Here is a 15,255-nt window from a genome sequence, read left to right as displayed (position 1 = left end):
CCATGTACTTTCTTGCACTGCATCCACAAGTAGCTCAGTGGGCTGAACCATCCGTGTTCCACATGATCCAGATCAAGTCTGCCACGGTCTAGTCACATAACATTGACATTGATTTCTATTCCGCTTGATACAATTAGGGCCGCTCTGAGAGTCTCTTTTTCTCTCTGCTAATTCATGACGTGCAAAATAGATAAACGAAGTGAGAAAGTGTGCTATTCCTGAGGTCATACTACACCACCATCAAGCCAATAATCACACATTTCTGTGACATTAGTAATGCAGCCAATGCAAACGCAACACAAACTCGGCTGTTCACTCAACAGACACAGCCCACGCCACCGAAGCAGAGAACCAGAACCATTCCGATAAGGATATCAAGAAAACCTGGAAGTTGGCCGGCGACAGCTGCAGCGCACAAAACCATTCTAAGGTACCATGCCGTAACCATGAGTCCCACATGCCAAGCTCTTGAAAAAATAGAAATAGATATTATTTAAGAGTATAGACACTAAACGCGCTAGGAGAGAAAATCCCACAAACAAAAGAAAATAGTTTGCTCGGTTTGAAATTATGAATCGGTTGGAGAGGCCAGAGAACCCCGGGGAAAAAGCACAGAGGTAAACAGGGCACTGAATTGTTCAATTAAAAGATTTCTCAATGAGGGAGGCGTTGTAAATCCTAAATGGGTACAAATAGATACACTGCAACGCGATCATGTGACTAGCTGGAATTGGCCAAATAGAGAGCATGCCAGTCAGAACAGATCGGCAAACAAGGCCGCTAAATGCCCGCGTCAAAATTTACGATTACAAATGATGGCAACATCTGAGAGTGTGCGCACATCATTAGCCAGTTCAGCAAGCAGAATGCAAACAGGATCACGCAGCCGTGGACAACGAGTCATTGACAGTGCCACGCTCAGTGATGGAAGGTCAGCACACACGCACTGGAGAGTGCAGGGTGGAGTTGCACCGACAAGAAAGAACATAGTAAACCGCAGGAGAAGAATTGAAGGGGAGAGTCAGTATATTCTTCCAACGTGGCCAAGAGCGCCCTGAAGAAGAGAAGGAACACTCTCAGGGCATAGCCTCGAACCCATGCAGGAGCACGGATATTTTAAAAAACTGCTGAGTCAAGCCAACAAGAGTCCTCTATAACACCCCTAGCCAAACGGCAGAACACGTCCAATCTGCGCAACGAGACGTGCCCGGCGTGAAGGGTTGACCATAGCAATAGCATCATACTGGTGAATCATACAAGTAATGGAGACGACGGGGAAACCGGACGCAAACATCCCAGGACACTCAGTGAAGCCAGCACAGCACAGCACATGTACAGTGCCAAACTATACAGTGACTTGCGACGAGAATACAACAATAATAATTATTATAATCTTAAAACTGCCCTAGGTTATGTACATGACAACTGGGAAAACCGTCCCTCTTCAAATAGCCGACACGCGTATTCTGAGACTCGAGTCAGAGTTGGACGCCTCCAGCTGAGCTTTCTCATGCACCAGTCCACCATTGGGGACCTGAGCAGTCGGTGTAGCGGCATCCCGTTGGCTAGTTGTCTCGTCTTCTTCCTCCTGTGCCGCCTCGGCTGCTGCTGCTTCTGCATTGTCACTGGAGGGTAGGTCACTAGGCCGTGACATGTCTGATGGAATGGACCCAGCAATTGGCTCAGAAGTTGCCTGCAGGACATTGACCTCCGCCAATGATTCCGCTGCTGCTTGGAGCGCTTCGTTATGGAATGGCACGTCATCGGATTCGTCAGGTGACATTGGCGGCAGCGAAGATCCATTCGACACCATGGACACACCGGGTGAAGTATAGGCGGTGGCAGCTGCACTGGCGAAGTGATCTGCAGGTGCTGAGTTGCGACCCGGCAGCATGCCAGGAGCGCTTACAATAGAGTCTGCCCCCGGTGATGTGGGCCCCTCGGACTGAGAGCTGCCCGAGGCCACGCTCGAGGCCACGCTCTGGCGCTCCAGGCCCACACCGGGGGGCAGTGACTTTACAGTACGTCTGTGCTCCCTGCGTAGGGTGAGATCGCGATACTCCTCCGGCGGCACGGGGTACGCTGGAGGATCAGTGGAAGGTAGAAACGTCAGGGAGGTTGCGCGCGGGAAGGAGGCCAGCTTGTGCTTTCTCAAATCTTGCAGCATCAAGTCCAGCTGCTCCATGACTTCGTCGTTGTCAAACTTGTGGTCGGGTAGCTCCTTCATGAATATGTGCAGCTGTTCAAAGGACTGCTTGGCCATTTGCTCTGTACACAAGGTCGCATACGGTAACAAAGCAAAGCAGACAAAGCTGTATGAGAAGGTTCTGTGGCAAGTTTTCAGGCAAGCACGCAGTCATGTAGTATCCGACACATGATCAAAGTCAACGGTTGAACCAAAAGGAACTACTGGAAAGCAATTCTTGAAGTACGAGCATCCTTGCAATCTCCCAATTTCTCTCTCCTTTCATGTGTTCTGTAATGGAGAAAGGCTTTCTGCCAAGCAGTAAGTCATCAGTAAGTTTTTTTAAACAATCTCTCACTTACTTTTGAACATTTTGATGAGCAGAGCAGCCATTGCATGCATCACTCGCTCCCCAACGTACAAGTAGACATCCCAGACGCGCAGAACCAGAGGGAACGGAAGCTGTACGTACAGACGAGCGACAAACACAGCGGCAGAGAGATAGAGGTGAGAGGCAATCGAGAAGGATAGGAAGCCGTAGTTCCACCAAGCCACGGGCCATATAAAGCTTGCATTCGTACGGCTGTAGCATGCAATCCACCAATACTATACACTGCAAGTATGCTGACGTAATACTTCGACCAGCTCTCGTTGGGGCTGTCTAGCTTGTCGTCTTGGACGCAAGCGCAACTGCTCTTGCAGTTCTTGTTTTCAGTCCTTGAAAGTACGGCCGAGTATCCTGATACAGGACAACGGCATTGTGATACAACTCCTCCCCCCCCCCCCCCACACACACACACAACTCTCACCCCACTGCACTCGAGGGCACGTGCACCCCCCACCAAATAAATTTCGACCTAGGTTCAGCATGTGCGTAATGGGCACCAGCCATCCTACACATATGCAGTCGTACCCCCCCCCCCCCCCCCCCCCCTCCAAAGGTGGACCAGCTACGACCCTGCAACTGCTCACCCTGGTGGCCAGCCGCCTTCATCAGGAGCAGAAAGGCAGCGAAAGCACACAGACAAATGCAAGCATGCATGTACATTGGCTAGCAGCAGAACATACCCTCTCCTGGAAGCCTTCCATGAACCACTTTGTACCGTAGAGAGTTGGCTCAAAGCCTACTTGCTCCTGCCAGAGAAATAGCACAGGCAAAAAGTATGTATGGGGTCAGTGCAGTTTAACTTTTAACAGCATTAAGGTACAGTGAAACCTGGTTAGGAAGAACCGTGACTGATAAGACAAATGTTTGCCTAAGAAGAACTAGTATTCGTAACTGTATTGGATAAAACCCTGTGTATTCACTGGGTAAAACATATGGATAAGAAGAACTCCCGTTATTGCGAACAAATATCATCGGTCCCTTGATGTTCGTCCTAAAGAGGTTTAACTGTACATGGACAACAGAAGCCTTAGAAAAAAACTAAGTAAATTATTGTGTCCAGTCCCGAGGAGACTCACGACGGCCACTAACACCCGGTAAATCCAGTGGCAGATACTGTCAGTGCCTAACGGTGGGGGCGAGGGGATAAGTCTCACTACCACTGGCACAAATGCCGACATCCCCCAATAGCTGCATCCATGCAGGCGTAACACAACACCATACGTTAAACTGAGTGTAGGAGGCCGAAAAGGCCTTTGAAGAAAATATTCCAGGTTAACTAATCACTACTGAGTGCGGGGTAGGTGCGCAGTTGTATGTGATAATTCAAGGTCACTGGAAAACTTGACAGTAACAAAAAATATTGCCAAGGAAGAATATGTTTTGCCTGGTGGGCCAGACCAGCAGCGAAGATGCACATTCTTGATCAGGTACTCTTGCTCTACATGCATGTATTGAAGCAAGGTTATTTTTTAAAGTGCATGCACGATTAAAATTGTATGAAGAATAGTCTTCTCTGCCAGGCTTAGGATCAGAGTGAAGTAAAAGAGTTGGTGGACAAGCCGTTGATTATTCACTCTCATTGTAATATCAAAAAAAGTATTCTTTCTAGACCAAAGAGTGGTATATTTGATAAAATTTAATAACGATAGAAATATTTACGATACTTCTCCAGACGTTTCGTTGTTCTGAACAACATCGTCAGTGGATAAAAAAATTCTTTATCCACTGACGATGTTGTTCAGAACAACGAAACGTCTGGAGAAGTATCGTAAATATTTCTATCGTTATTAAATTTTATCAAATATACCACTCTTTGGTCTAGAAAGAATACTTTTTTGATATAGAGTGAAGTAAGTTGTGGGCAATGTAAAGGTGCGGCCAGTGGTAATCTACTTACCAAGTGTTTGTGGACTTTGGGCAGAACTTTCCGTCGAATGGTCCCGTGGTGAGTGCACATCTCATGCAGCTTCCTCAAATCACTTGTGTACAGACCTATACATCATACAGACAGTAGTCATACAAGCAAATGCTAGAGCTCGCGGCCATGATCACCCCAGCGCAGTGCACAGAAAATTACCGTGCAAAGCCAACAGAACAATAGCGAATGTTTAAAACAATTGCTTTGCCGCGACCCTCTAGCACATTATTTTCCAATGTCCCATGCACGCACATAACCAAGAACAAACAAGAAAGATGTTGACAATATGCAATCAGAAAAGCGCCCTTAAAACGAGTATTAGAGCTTCACCCTGAGCAATGTGCTTGGCTGGATCACATGATCAGCAAAGGATACAAACTAGGAGTACAGCTCAATGAAGTCCGATCAAGCAAATCAATGCCACGCCGGGCGCTGTGCACCTCTAGACCTGTGAGCACTGGGATTTTGACTGGCACAGGGCGCACACTTGACTCAAGCGATCGAATTCCATTGAGCAGCACTGTACAAGAAGAGATCACTACCGAGAAGTTTGAAGAGAAGCAAATTTCAACAAATAACATTTTGGTCCTTCCTCTTCAACAAAATTAATAAGCTGGAAATTGTAGCAATGCGAATCACAATGGGGACAAAGCATTCCAAGATGTTTTGCGGATTAAGTGTTGGCTAGTGTCGCCGGATATCCCTGTATTGCCGCATTATACGAAATGAACACGGTGGCTGCAAAGACTGCTTACCGTGCATTGCATAGTGCTCACTGCTCATTAGCCTGCACATAGCCCAGTACGCATCCTGCAGTTGGAAGTGGATCACGGAGCGGACAAAACATGTTTGCAAGCCGGGCATCCACATGCAGAACACTATGCTGCTTTATCAGTATGGGTGAAACGATTACACTGAATACTCGAAATAGAAATCGTTACAAGCTAATGCAAATAATCTAAGTGGAGATAAAAGTTTAATAATAGCTATGATGATCGGAGCGTGAAAATCGATTTTGGAAACACACAAAACCAAACCTTGAACAAATTGTCATATTGCGTGGTGATGTCTGCGGCATTCATACTTTTCATAGCTATTACAAGCTAATGAATCGATTATTCGAAAAGTTTCGATTACTCGCCATACAGTATACATGATTATACAAATAATTATGATTGCAGATCACCATGTTCAAGAACCCTCTGTTGGGAATTTCTGTGCTTGAAAAGGCTCACAAATCGATTAAAATCACCACACACTGAGCACATGAATGCATGCATGCATGCACGCATACATACTCACCTCTTCATTCATATACATCATCATGAGACCAGCAATAGCATCCATTCCCTGACAGTAGCCAACCTCCTGTACACAGCACAATAAAAACAATACTTGTTTGAGTATGGAATTTATGCACAAAGTAACCACAGATTTGATGTGGTATAGATGCTGGCCGCAACATTCTTTTTCGAAGCCAGAGGTCTTTATGTTTGAAAAGCACTATATTTGAGCAGACTCTTTTCTTTTTCTTTTATAACATCTTTGGGTTCAACATTTCTTTAAAGGTGCACAAGCTCCACTGCAGCCACTTCAATATACGGATAACCCTCCACACACCATCCTCAAACAAGTGGCCTGATCGCTGCAAATTCCTAATTTCTCAATCAAATTGTCGGCAAGGAGCAATCATCAGGATTGAGGAGAAAAACGGTGAGGTGGACCTATAAAATGCAACACAAGGTGGAATGAAACTACACCATAAGTGAAAAAGTACACGTTGAGGCACGCGCGCACAAACACACACACACACACACATACACACACACACACACACGCTCATACTCATACACGGTCCTGCTCAACACTGACAACAGAGAACTACTTACCTCATTGTACATGGTGTAGGCTGAGAGAATCCTAAACAATATCTGCTGCCTGCAAAAGAACACAAGCGGTAGAAAGATAATAGTTGTTGAGCAAAGTGTCCACGCCCTACCGTGCTGCAGCCACATGCACACCTACATAGGCCAGTGTTGCCGATATGCATACGGGTGAACGCGAGCCGTGCGTATTTCATGCCGCATAGCACGTAAACTTGCTGCACAAAGACATGCAACACTTTGGGATTGTGCATAAACACTCAACTACATTATCACAATCACCATCAAAGCCTCACCAGGTGATGGCGTCCTAAAGTAAAAGAAGCAGAAATGTGGTCCGTGACCTCCGGAGAAGGTGACTCTCTAATACTTTTCGCATCACAGCCGCAGTACACCTACAGCCTTCACATGTTTCATTACGATGATAGCATGTCACAAGGCGGAGGACACAGTGAGTGCGTTCGATTTCTCCCATGAATGGATATTGAATCCGTTCATGAATCGCCCCTGGCTATTCACATCACCCCATGTGAATAGGGTCAATGGATTCCGAACCAATTCCAGTGCTCGTGACACTGATGAAATCGAACGACGAGATTCCATTCATGAATCGATTCATGGTAGTAATCGAAAGCACCCACTGTATTGAAACACAGTGTCCCTGACTGCAGCCATAAACCCTTGTGACATGCTGTCCTCGTTATACATGCTTAACTACACAAGAGAGAGATTGGAAGCTGTGTCGCAACTCTGAGTTTCACGTATTACTACGATCATCAGGCAACTGATGTCTCCAAAATGGGCCTGCACTTCACTCGTTCGCTATGACTCCCCTCAGTATTTCTCCCCTTGCTCCCCCTTATGTTCCGGCTGCCCGTTTTGGAGCCATCAGTTGCCTGAGGATCGTAGTAATATGTGAAACTCAGAGTTGCGACACAGCTTCCAATCTCTCTCTTGTGTACAAGGCTCTGCCCTATATGGGTATTGAGCACTCTTCGCCCGAGTCTTCGGTCAGTGGAGCAGCTACTTGATTGCATGCTAAACTACCAAGCAAGGCTTGCATATACCTACTTGTTCAGGCTTCCACACTGACACCTACTGTGCTGCATACAACCATTGCATCGACTCACCCCTGTCCGTATCTCTCCCGGAAAAGCACGTGCTCACGAAACCGCCGGGCAATGTCCTTGTTGATCTGGTCGATATCCTTCAGTTTGCCGCGTTCTCTTGCGGCATAGTAAGCAGCCTGCATCAACACAGAGTAGCGTGAAGAACCGCGGAAATGAGGTAACCCAGATTAGCGCTTCATGCATGCATTGTCAGTATAGGTACTGCTGATGGAGCACTGGATCTGTCCACTAGCCAACAATACATCTCTGCGGTTGAGACAACAGCACCACGCCAAGACAACAGCACTACGCCAATGCGTTTCAGTCCTCATCCCTACCTCGTATTGGCCTGGTTTACGAATGCTCTTCAGGTCAAGAAAGCGAGACCAGACCTCCAAGCGAACGCTGTCGGGAACGCCCTTCAGCACACGGCGGTGCATGACGGAGGTTTGCACCACCGTATCCCACTTATCCAACATCTTCTTCCACTTCAATGCCCTTTGCCTCATAACATCAAGGTCCTGATATTCACACAAAAAAATAGCAATGCAAACGCAAGAAAACAGGATATTGGCACAGACAGAACATAGCACTTACGGCCTCAGCATTGATAGCACACCACCTCTAATCCACACTACCATTAACCCACGAAAATCCGGAGATCGCTAACTTAAATTGACGTTAAAATAGCTGGTCTTACAGCTTAGCCGAGGTACACGATAAATCCAATGATCAAAATGACTTGTATAGTACAATGCAGGCCCTTAAAAATAGTACTTCGAAGTACTAGAGTATGTCACATCTCAGGTTCCTGTATTCTGAAGTTAACAGTAAGCACCCAGGCTCAACTTACTTTTTGACTGGGATGGGTTGGTGGAAGAACCTCCTTGCTGCAATTGACAATATAGAACGAAACACACGACAACACAGTACTCGTACACAAGATGAAGTTATTATTCCCGTAGCTATGCAAAAGACGTTACTTCAGTAACGTCTAGCGCTAGCCAGGGTCCACACAGCTTTAATTCCGTGTTTGTTTATTTGTTTGTTTGTGCCATCGGCATGCCTGGCGCTATCCCGTACCTGTCCCGTACCGTACCATCAAAGACAGCCAGCCAGACATCAATACGGTGTTGTACGGTACAACAGTACGATAAAATTGTGGGAGAAACCAGCGACCGCCTGATAACGATGAACAATTACATTGAACATTATAACAGTCTTATGAATGGAAAAAACATCTCCATCAGTTCTAATAACATGCATGATGAGCTAGGCAAAAAAGCATAGCGTAGGGCCCTGAGCTTCCAAGCTCTCTCTCTCGTTAGTATAATAACTATAGCATGCTATCCTCCTGTACATGCCAGCAGCTGTTAGCAGAATACAATCTGAGTCGGAAGGCCGGCAATGCGGAGACAATGACTTCTGTACACTTACTGCATAAAGCCATAGCGGTCAGTGACAGCATACAACTCCAAGTTTGGATCTTCCCAGTCTTCTACTTCAACACCTCCTTCTCGACCCTGTACACACACGCATGCACGCACCCACGCATACACACCCACGCATACACACACACACACACATATACACACACCACACGGACAGAGTGGTGATTTGTATGTACGAGAAAAGAAACGGACATTCCCAAAAACCAACTGTGCATAGTCAGGGTGTTCATAGCCAGCTCCTGGTCTCCTTGCAGTCTGGTCAGTCTTGCGGGCAGGAACATTCCAGGCATTCAGTACTGACCATGCGCATTGTGCTTTTCAATAAATCTAGTCTTGGAACTCGTACGTGGATAGGTAGATGTAGAAGCACTATCAGAAAGATTACGACCTGAAACCCTGCACTTGACAGGGATAGAGATCCCGCAATACCACAGTGCCTCTGCAAATGCTGAACACATGCGCTTTGCAGCATACCTTTTGTTATTGTGTATGTGTGTGGAGGGGGGGGGGGGGGGGGGGGGGGTAGGTATGCGTGCACTTTGAAGTCCCACGTCAGGTCAGAAGTGTGAGATTTGCATGTGGTCAAGTTAGCTGCCAATAGCATGCCAGGCCCAGAGCCAGCTCTTGAGAGGTGGTACGGGCCCCAGGTCGGCCACAGGGCCAATTATCACCCTATGCCCAATTTCAGTGTAAATGCGAGGATTATCGCCTAGCTCTATGCTACATCGTATCTGGCCGTTGCAGCTACATATTCCGCTAGCAGCAGACAGATGGACAGCACAGTATTGCTCACTGGACAGGAAGACAGCTAAGGCCAGAAAGAGACTCTAGCAAGGGGTGAACGAGAATAGCTGTTAGCACTTCAACACACATATATATAGTCTGTACTGATGAGGCCTTTATGGCCGAAACAGCTTGCTGTCTACAGCATTGGGTATCACGCTCCTCGGCTTTCGCCTTGTTGAGCACTCTCAGTAGGCGGCTCTAGTGCTGCTGCATCGCGCAATGCCCGCTACATTTTGTAGTTTGAGCACTCTGGCGCTAGAGCGACGAGCTACCTTAATGTCTGTGGTGCCTCCTTTGCACCATGGCTGGTAGCTCGGCCTATTTAGCTCGTAGCTGTACTGATGAGGCCTTTATGGCCGAAACAGCTTGCTGTCTACAGCATTGGGTATAGTCTGTATAAATATAATTTCACCCTGGACATTCTATGAACCTTGAAAATGGGTATAAACGGCGGGTAGGGTAATGGGATTCATGTCCATACCCGGTCCGTACCTGCCCTTTATACCAATGGCGACGGCGGCCCTACACGTAGACTAACGCATCTCCACGACATTCGCCATTTGCACATATTCGTTGCCATCGTTATCCAGCGTGTTCTCATTTTTGCAGCACTCTTAGTCTAAAGAATGATAACGTGGGCTACGTTACAGATCATGAGTGTGTTTACATCCATACTCTGGCTGATCTGTTTACACGTGTATGCTTTGATTTGATTGATGTCTGATGTTTGGTTACAAACACCCGTTGGCCTACGTGCAATATTATAGCTGTTGCCTTGCTGTGATAGCGTGACTTTTTCTGAAATTATGTTGTCTCCAAAAATATGGCTGCGTATGCTTCCATGTGCGATCACATTGCCTCTCCGACTCATCACACCTTCCAAGCAACACACAGACATGCATGGTTTAGTCTTCAACGTCATTATCAAGGGTCCAGTTACACAAGTAACGAATTAGTACTTAGTTCATGTAAACAACACAGACATTTCACAGCCACACCCACTGAGCATGAGTCTGACATTTTTGGATATTAGGAGCACGCGAATTTCCCCGACTTGCACATTCCAAATTTAGCCACCATTCTTCTATTGTCGTCAGAGATCAGTCCTGATCTGAATGATAGGAGAACGAATGCATGACAAATCTATAATACATCGTTTCCCCAAACATTCCAGGGGATGATCTTCAACATAGTTTCCATAGATAATAGTTATGTTCAGCTCTGACATGCCGCTTCCAGAGTGGAAATTTATGCTAGGAATAGGAGCGACATGTCAAAGAAAATTTGAGGAGTACAACACACACACCGAACGTGCTTGTATCAAAGACTCTCGCAAATGCAGCATCCCACAAGAACAACTCGCTACCAGCAGCACACGACCCGAATATTTAACGCATTTCCCGTGTGCCTGGCCAGGAAGAACAGAGACCCATATTGGCCATAATTACTGCGATGGGTGGTGGTGGGCAGAAATGGGATCAGTGACAGTGACCGGATCGCTGGCATTGCACCGAAATACACCCCACTCCCCAGTAAAAACACTGACAATAGAAGCAGACAAAATTTGCGCCTGACATAGTGAACACGCCATAGCGCTGGCGTCTTCGTTCTCCTGCAGGGCCTTACCGCTTCATACTTCTCGAATATTGCCAGCCTCGCAGCTTCGTCGTCCGCGGGCATGGTGGAGCAGCACCGTTACATTCCTAGACCAAACGCTACAAAATGCACAGATGTCCTGCTGCCAACTAGACTGCAGAAATCAGCATCGCAAGAACGCCGCTCGCAATGAACAAGACAATAATTATGCGTCGTTGCGAACAGCACAGCATCAAATACCTGAATATACAGCAAGTTTTTGTCCGAATGACACACTGTACTCTGTAGCAAATCTTTTCTCTCTCACTCTTTCTCTCCCTATCGGCTATCGCCACTCGACTTTACTTAGATCAGCCAACCAGTTACCTGCGTGAACAGATTGTGACTCTGTGCATGTGCCAACCAAGCATCGGTCACATCATCAACGCAGTGCTGACTGACTGCATGCATATGCTGCATGCATGCACAGACTACTACTACTACCTCGGTGGATCTACGTGATCATGGTGATGCACAGATAATAGTACCGTGCTGAGCAGTAGAATCTGATGATGGTTGATCACACTTCAGATCAGACGAATCAGAGTTAGTACTCTCTCAGCTCAGGCCATCCCTGATCAGATCGATGGGCTGCGCACGCGGCGTGGTCCCGGATAATTCCTCCGTGGCCGACCGTCAGTGCAGTCCGAACATCTACACTCCTCCCCGCCCAGCCAGCATGAAGTCGCCCACCCTTCAACTCAGAGTCACATCACTGATCAGTTCAAGCCAAGAAAAACCAAACGCAAAGCAAAGCATTGTGCCGCGCCGCCGGCCAGCCCTGAGACGGCAGCTACATGACTGTACTGTCAGGGCTCACCACGACCATACAAAGCGTCAATAACGGTCATTTGGATTTGACCAATCAGCGCACAGCAAAACGGGCTGTTTCTTGCAATTGTGGGGTGTTTTCTGAGTGGAGCTTGGCTGTATTCGTTGGTTTTAGACATTAGGCCATTGTGGATTCGTGTTCAGAAGGTGTGTCTTTGGGGGGTTACCGTCTCGAATTTTTCGATTTGGCCTTCGTTTGGCTGAGATCGGATGGTGAAATCACTCAAACGCGAAGGCGTGCAAACAAGTGAATGAAGAGAAAATTAGAAATCGGGGACGGTAAACCGATAGAGAATTCCAAGACCTTGAAAATGAGCTATCGATGATGAGAATCGGCCAAGGAGAACCGCTGTTCTACTTTTTTGAAGACATCAAGGTCGGCCGTGCGTCGCCGCGCGCACCAACAAAAACTGGCAGCCGTGCGCATATCTGCAAGTGCAACAAGAAAGGGCGGAGGAGACAGCAAGCGTTCCAAGTGAAGAGTTTACCTTCGTGTTGACTCAAGCTAAGGACTCATGCCAGTCAGGGATCATACTAGTAGGCACTTCAGTCACGTGACATGACCTGTCAAAAAGTGCTAACGCTGAATCGCGTACATGCGTGGCACCAAGGAAAGGCGCATGCATAGATCGATCTGTAGCTGCACGGAAGCTGCGCAGGGCCTTCTCGTGTGGCGCAGCATGTAGCTGAGGCCCTCAGCTTTCGTTTGAGCCCACATACGTCATGATGCGGCAATTTTTTGAACTCACGTACAGTTCGAGTAAAATCGGCAAGGATTTTTCGGGCATTTCACTTGGTTGCACGCATTTGCCATGTAGCTCATCGTCTTCAGCATCGTATTTCCTTTCGGGATCAGTTGTCCTCGTTCGTCCGACACTTTGCGCATTGCTGCGCAAGGAGAAATAATGCGAGGTGTTATTGGAAGCGAACCGCGACAGGCGTCCTCCCGGCAATAATCCTTGTTCGTCGGAGCCCATGCGCATGGCTGCGCAAGAAGAAATATTGCCAGGTGTTATTGGAGTCGCATCGGAGCAGTCGTCCTCTCCTGCAGGCGACGAGTAGGACAGTATATACTTCGGCGACTGGACCAAGAGAGCTGACATCAAAACGGCCTGCTCGGAACAAATCGTCAGCTGATCAGCAGGTGGCTTCCAGCGACCAAGAAAAGCATTGACGGTGATATTATACCAAGAATCCAGCACACACTCTATGCACAAAATCTCCGGCTCATGCTGGAGTTGCTGAAGTTTCAGTAGTCCCAAAAATTTGCAGACGATGTTCTATTGTAATAGTTTGTCATTTCTTTCCGTCAAATACCCGGTAAATTCTAGTTTGCTCAGTCTTCGGCTCATTGTTCTTCCGTACTCATCACCAAGTCAGTACTGTACATGTAGCAACAATGTTTTCTGGCACTGAATTATTGTAGTTACTTTATCTTACCTCAAAGTCTCATCTTATGCTTTTCCGAAGGCTTCTCTGCACTGTTTTCATGCTGTTGCGATGGAGTTGCTATGCTGTTGCTATGGAGTTGCCATGGTGACCACACCCGATATCTTCGTCGGAGCTGCCGGACGGATGAAAAATCCGAAGTTTTTCCAAACCATGCTGTTTCTGCATTCATCTGGTTATTTTGACCTGCTTCCAGCGAGCCTGGTATTTTGCCACTATAGACACTGAAGCAAGTTCTGCCAATTTCTGATATGCTGCTGGTGCCGTCGAAATACTGAAAATGCCGTTATTCAATTCTCCGACTTTGGGTGGCTATATCTCTGTGCTAAGTTATTCTTTTTGCTTCAAATTTTCTGTGGAGTCTTCCTAAACCTATCTGAATCAGATACAAAAAAGAAATACGCGTATTTCTCGTTTTGAAAAAATCGCCTGAAGTGCCTAATACTAGTCACCTCTCATCATGGTCATGACTAAGGGATTCATTTGTGACAAGGAAACTCCCCACTCGCAGCGTGAAAGCTGCGAGGCCAAACAGAAAAGAGTGTGCCGAGTCGCGATCAGGAAACGCTGAGTTCTACTGACAACATTGGTTAGCTAGGCGCGGCAAATTCTTGTAGATGCCAGGACTCAAGTTCACCAGTACCCCACGGACATATCTTGGTCGACACCCACCAGCGGATTGAGAAAAATGACCAAGATGGCCTGGAGAAAGGACGTCTTCTCCGCGTGTCTTTCTCGACATCAAACAACAAGATTCGCTTCGGCACTGGCCCTTCGCTGTACAGAGTAGACCAGGGAGTCGTAAAATACCGGTATTTTACGACTAGACTGTACATCGCTGTACATCGATGAGCATGAACTCGGGTGCGTAGCCGCTATGACTGCACAAACTCTGGCTTTGGCGGCATTCAAAATGGTGGTCGACGCTTTTTGAATTTTGTATGGTCGTGGTGAGCCCTGACTGTACATATTGTCATTGTACTAAAATTAATTATTTTGACTAAAATTATTTGTACAAATTGTAGCTAGCTATACCGCCGGGACCAACGCATATGGCCGATTGGTTTGCAGGCCTGCCTGCGAATCATGAGGTCCCGAGTTCGAGACCCGCGCTGGTAGCAGGGAGCGTGTAAAGACTTTTTACGTGAGTAAAGACTTTTTATGCGTGGTGAACTAACTGCGCCGACACCCACGGTCAACTGGGTACTCACAGCTCGGAGTGAGGGTAACAAGGATGCAGTTTACAGGGTTATGGGCCGTTACACGCCCGATTGGTTGAGAGACTCACCTACTCTCCCCTGACTCACTTGTGAGGTCTGCATTCGCCACTAAGGTGTGCAAGGCATAGGCATAGTGGTGGCCTGCGGAAGCGAAGGCTAGTTTGTGTGTTTCTGAACATTCAAGCGATGCCAACGCGAATCCCGCGAATTATTATTATTATTATACCGCCGGGCAGGCCTCACTACAGCTACAGACAGTCCATTCAGAAAAAGATGATATCCTAGCTTTTGGTCATAAACGCCAAAACGGGTCAAATTTTGAGTTTTTGTCTCCTTTTTTTTGGCAATCCCCCATGGAATGCTCTTCCAATTGTGTTTTTGAAGTCTATTTCTCCAAAAA

General features: G+C 47.1%; 1 protein-coding gene across 1 annotated transcript; it reads right to left on the bottom strand.

The window, feature by feature from the left end:
- Window positions 1-343: 343 nt before the first annotated feature.
- LOC135817722 (USP6 N-terminal-like protein) lies at window positions 344-11,676 on the bottom strand. Its single transcript, XM_065330958.1, has 12 exons — window positions 11,347-11,676; window positions 8,921-9,006; window positions 8,337-8,373; window positions 7,822-8,004; window positions 7,505-7,620; window positions 6,381-6,429; window positions 5,794-5,859; window positions 5,247-5,301; window positions 4,471-4,565; window positions 3,254-3,319; window positions 2,548-2,647; window positions 344-2,268 (listed from the first exon to the last, which is right to left on the bottom strand). Exons 1-12 carry the CDS (start codon window positions 11,398-11,400, stop codon window positions 1,445-1,447), a joined length of 1,731 nt encoding a protein of 576 aa, XP_065187030.1. The 5' UTR covers window positions 11,401-11,676; the 3' UTR covers window positions 344-1,444.
- Window positions 11,677-15,255: the final 3,579 nt, after the last annotated feature.

The sequence above is a fragment of the Sycon ciliatum genome, chromosome 5 (genome assembly GCF_964019385.1).
Source record: "Sycon ciliatum chromosome 5, ocSycCili1.1, whole genome shotgun sequence".
NCBI lineage: Eukaryota > Metazoa > Porifera > Calcarea > Leucosolenida > Sycettidae > Sycon > Sycon ciliatum.
The sequence above is the reverse complement of the archived record's forward strand: the minus strand, read 5'-3'. Positions and strand labels throughout refer to the sequence as shown.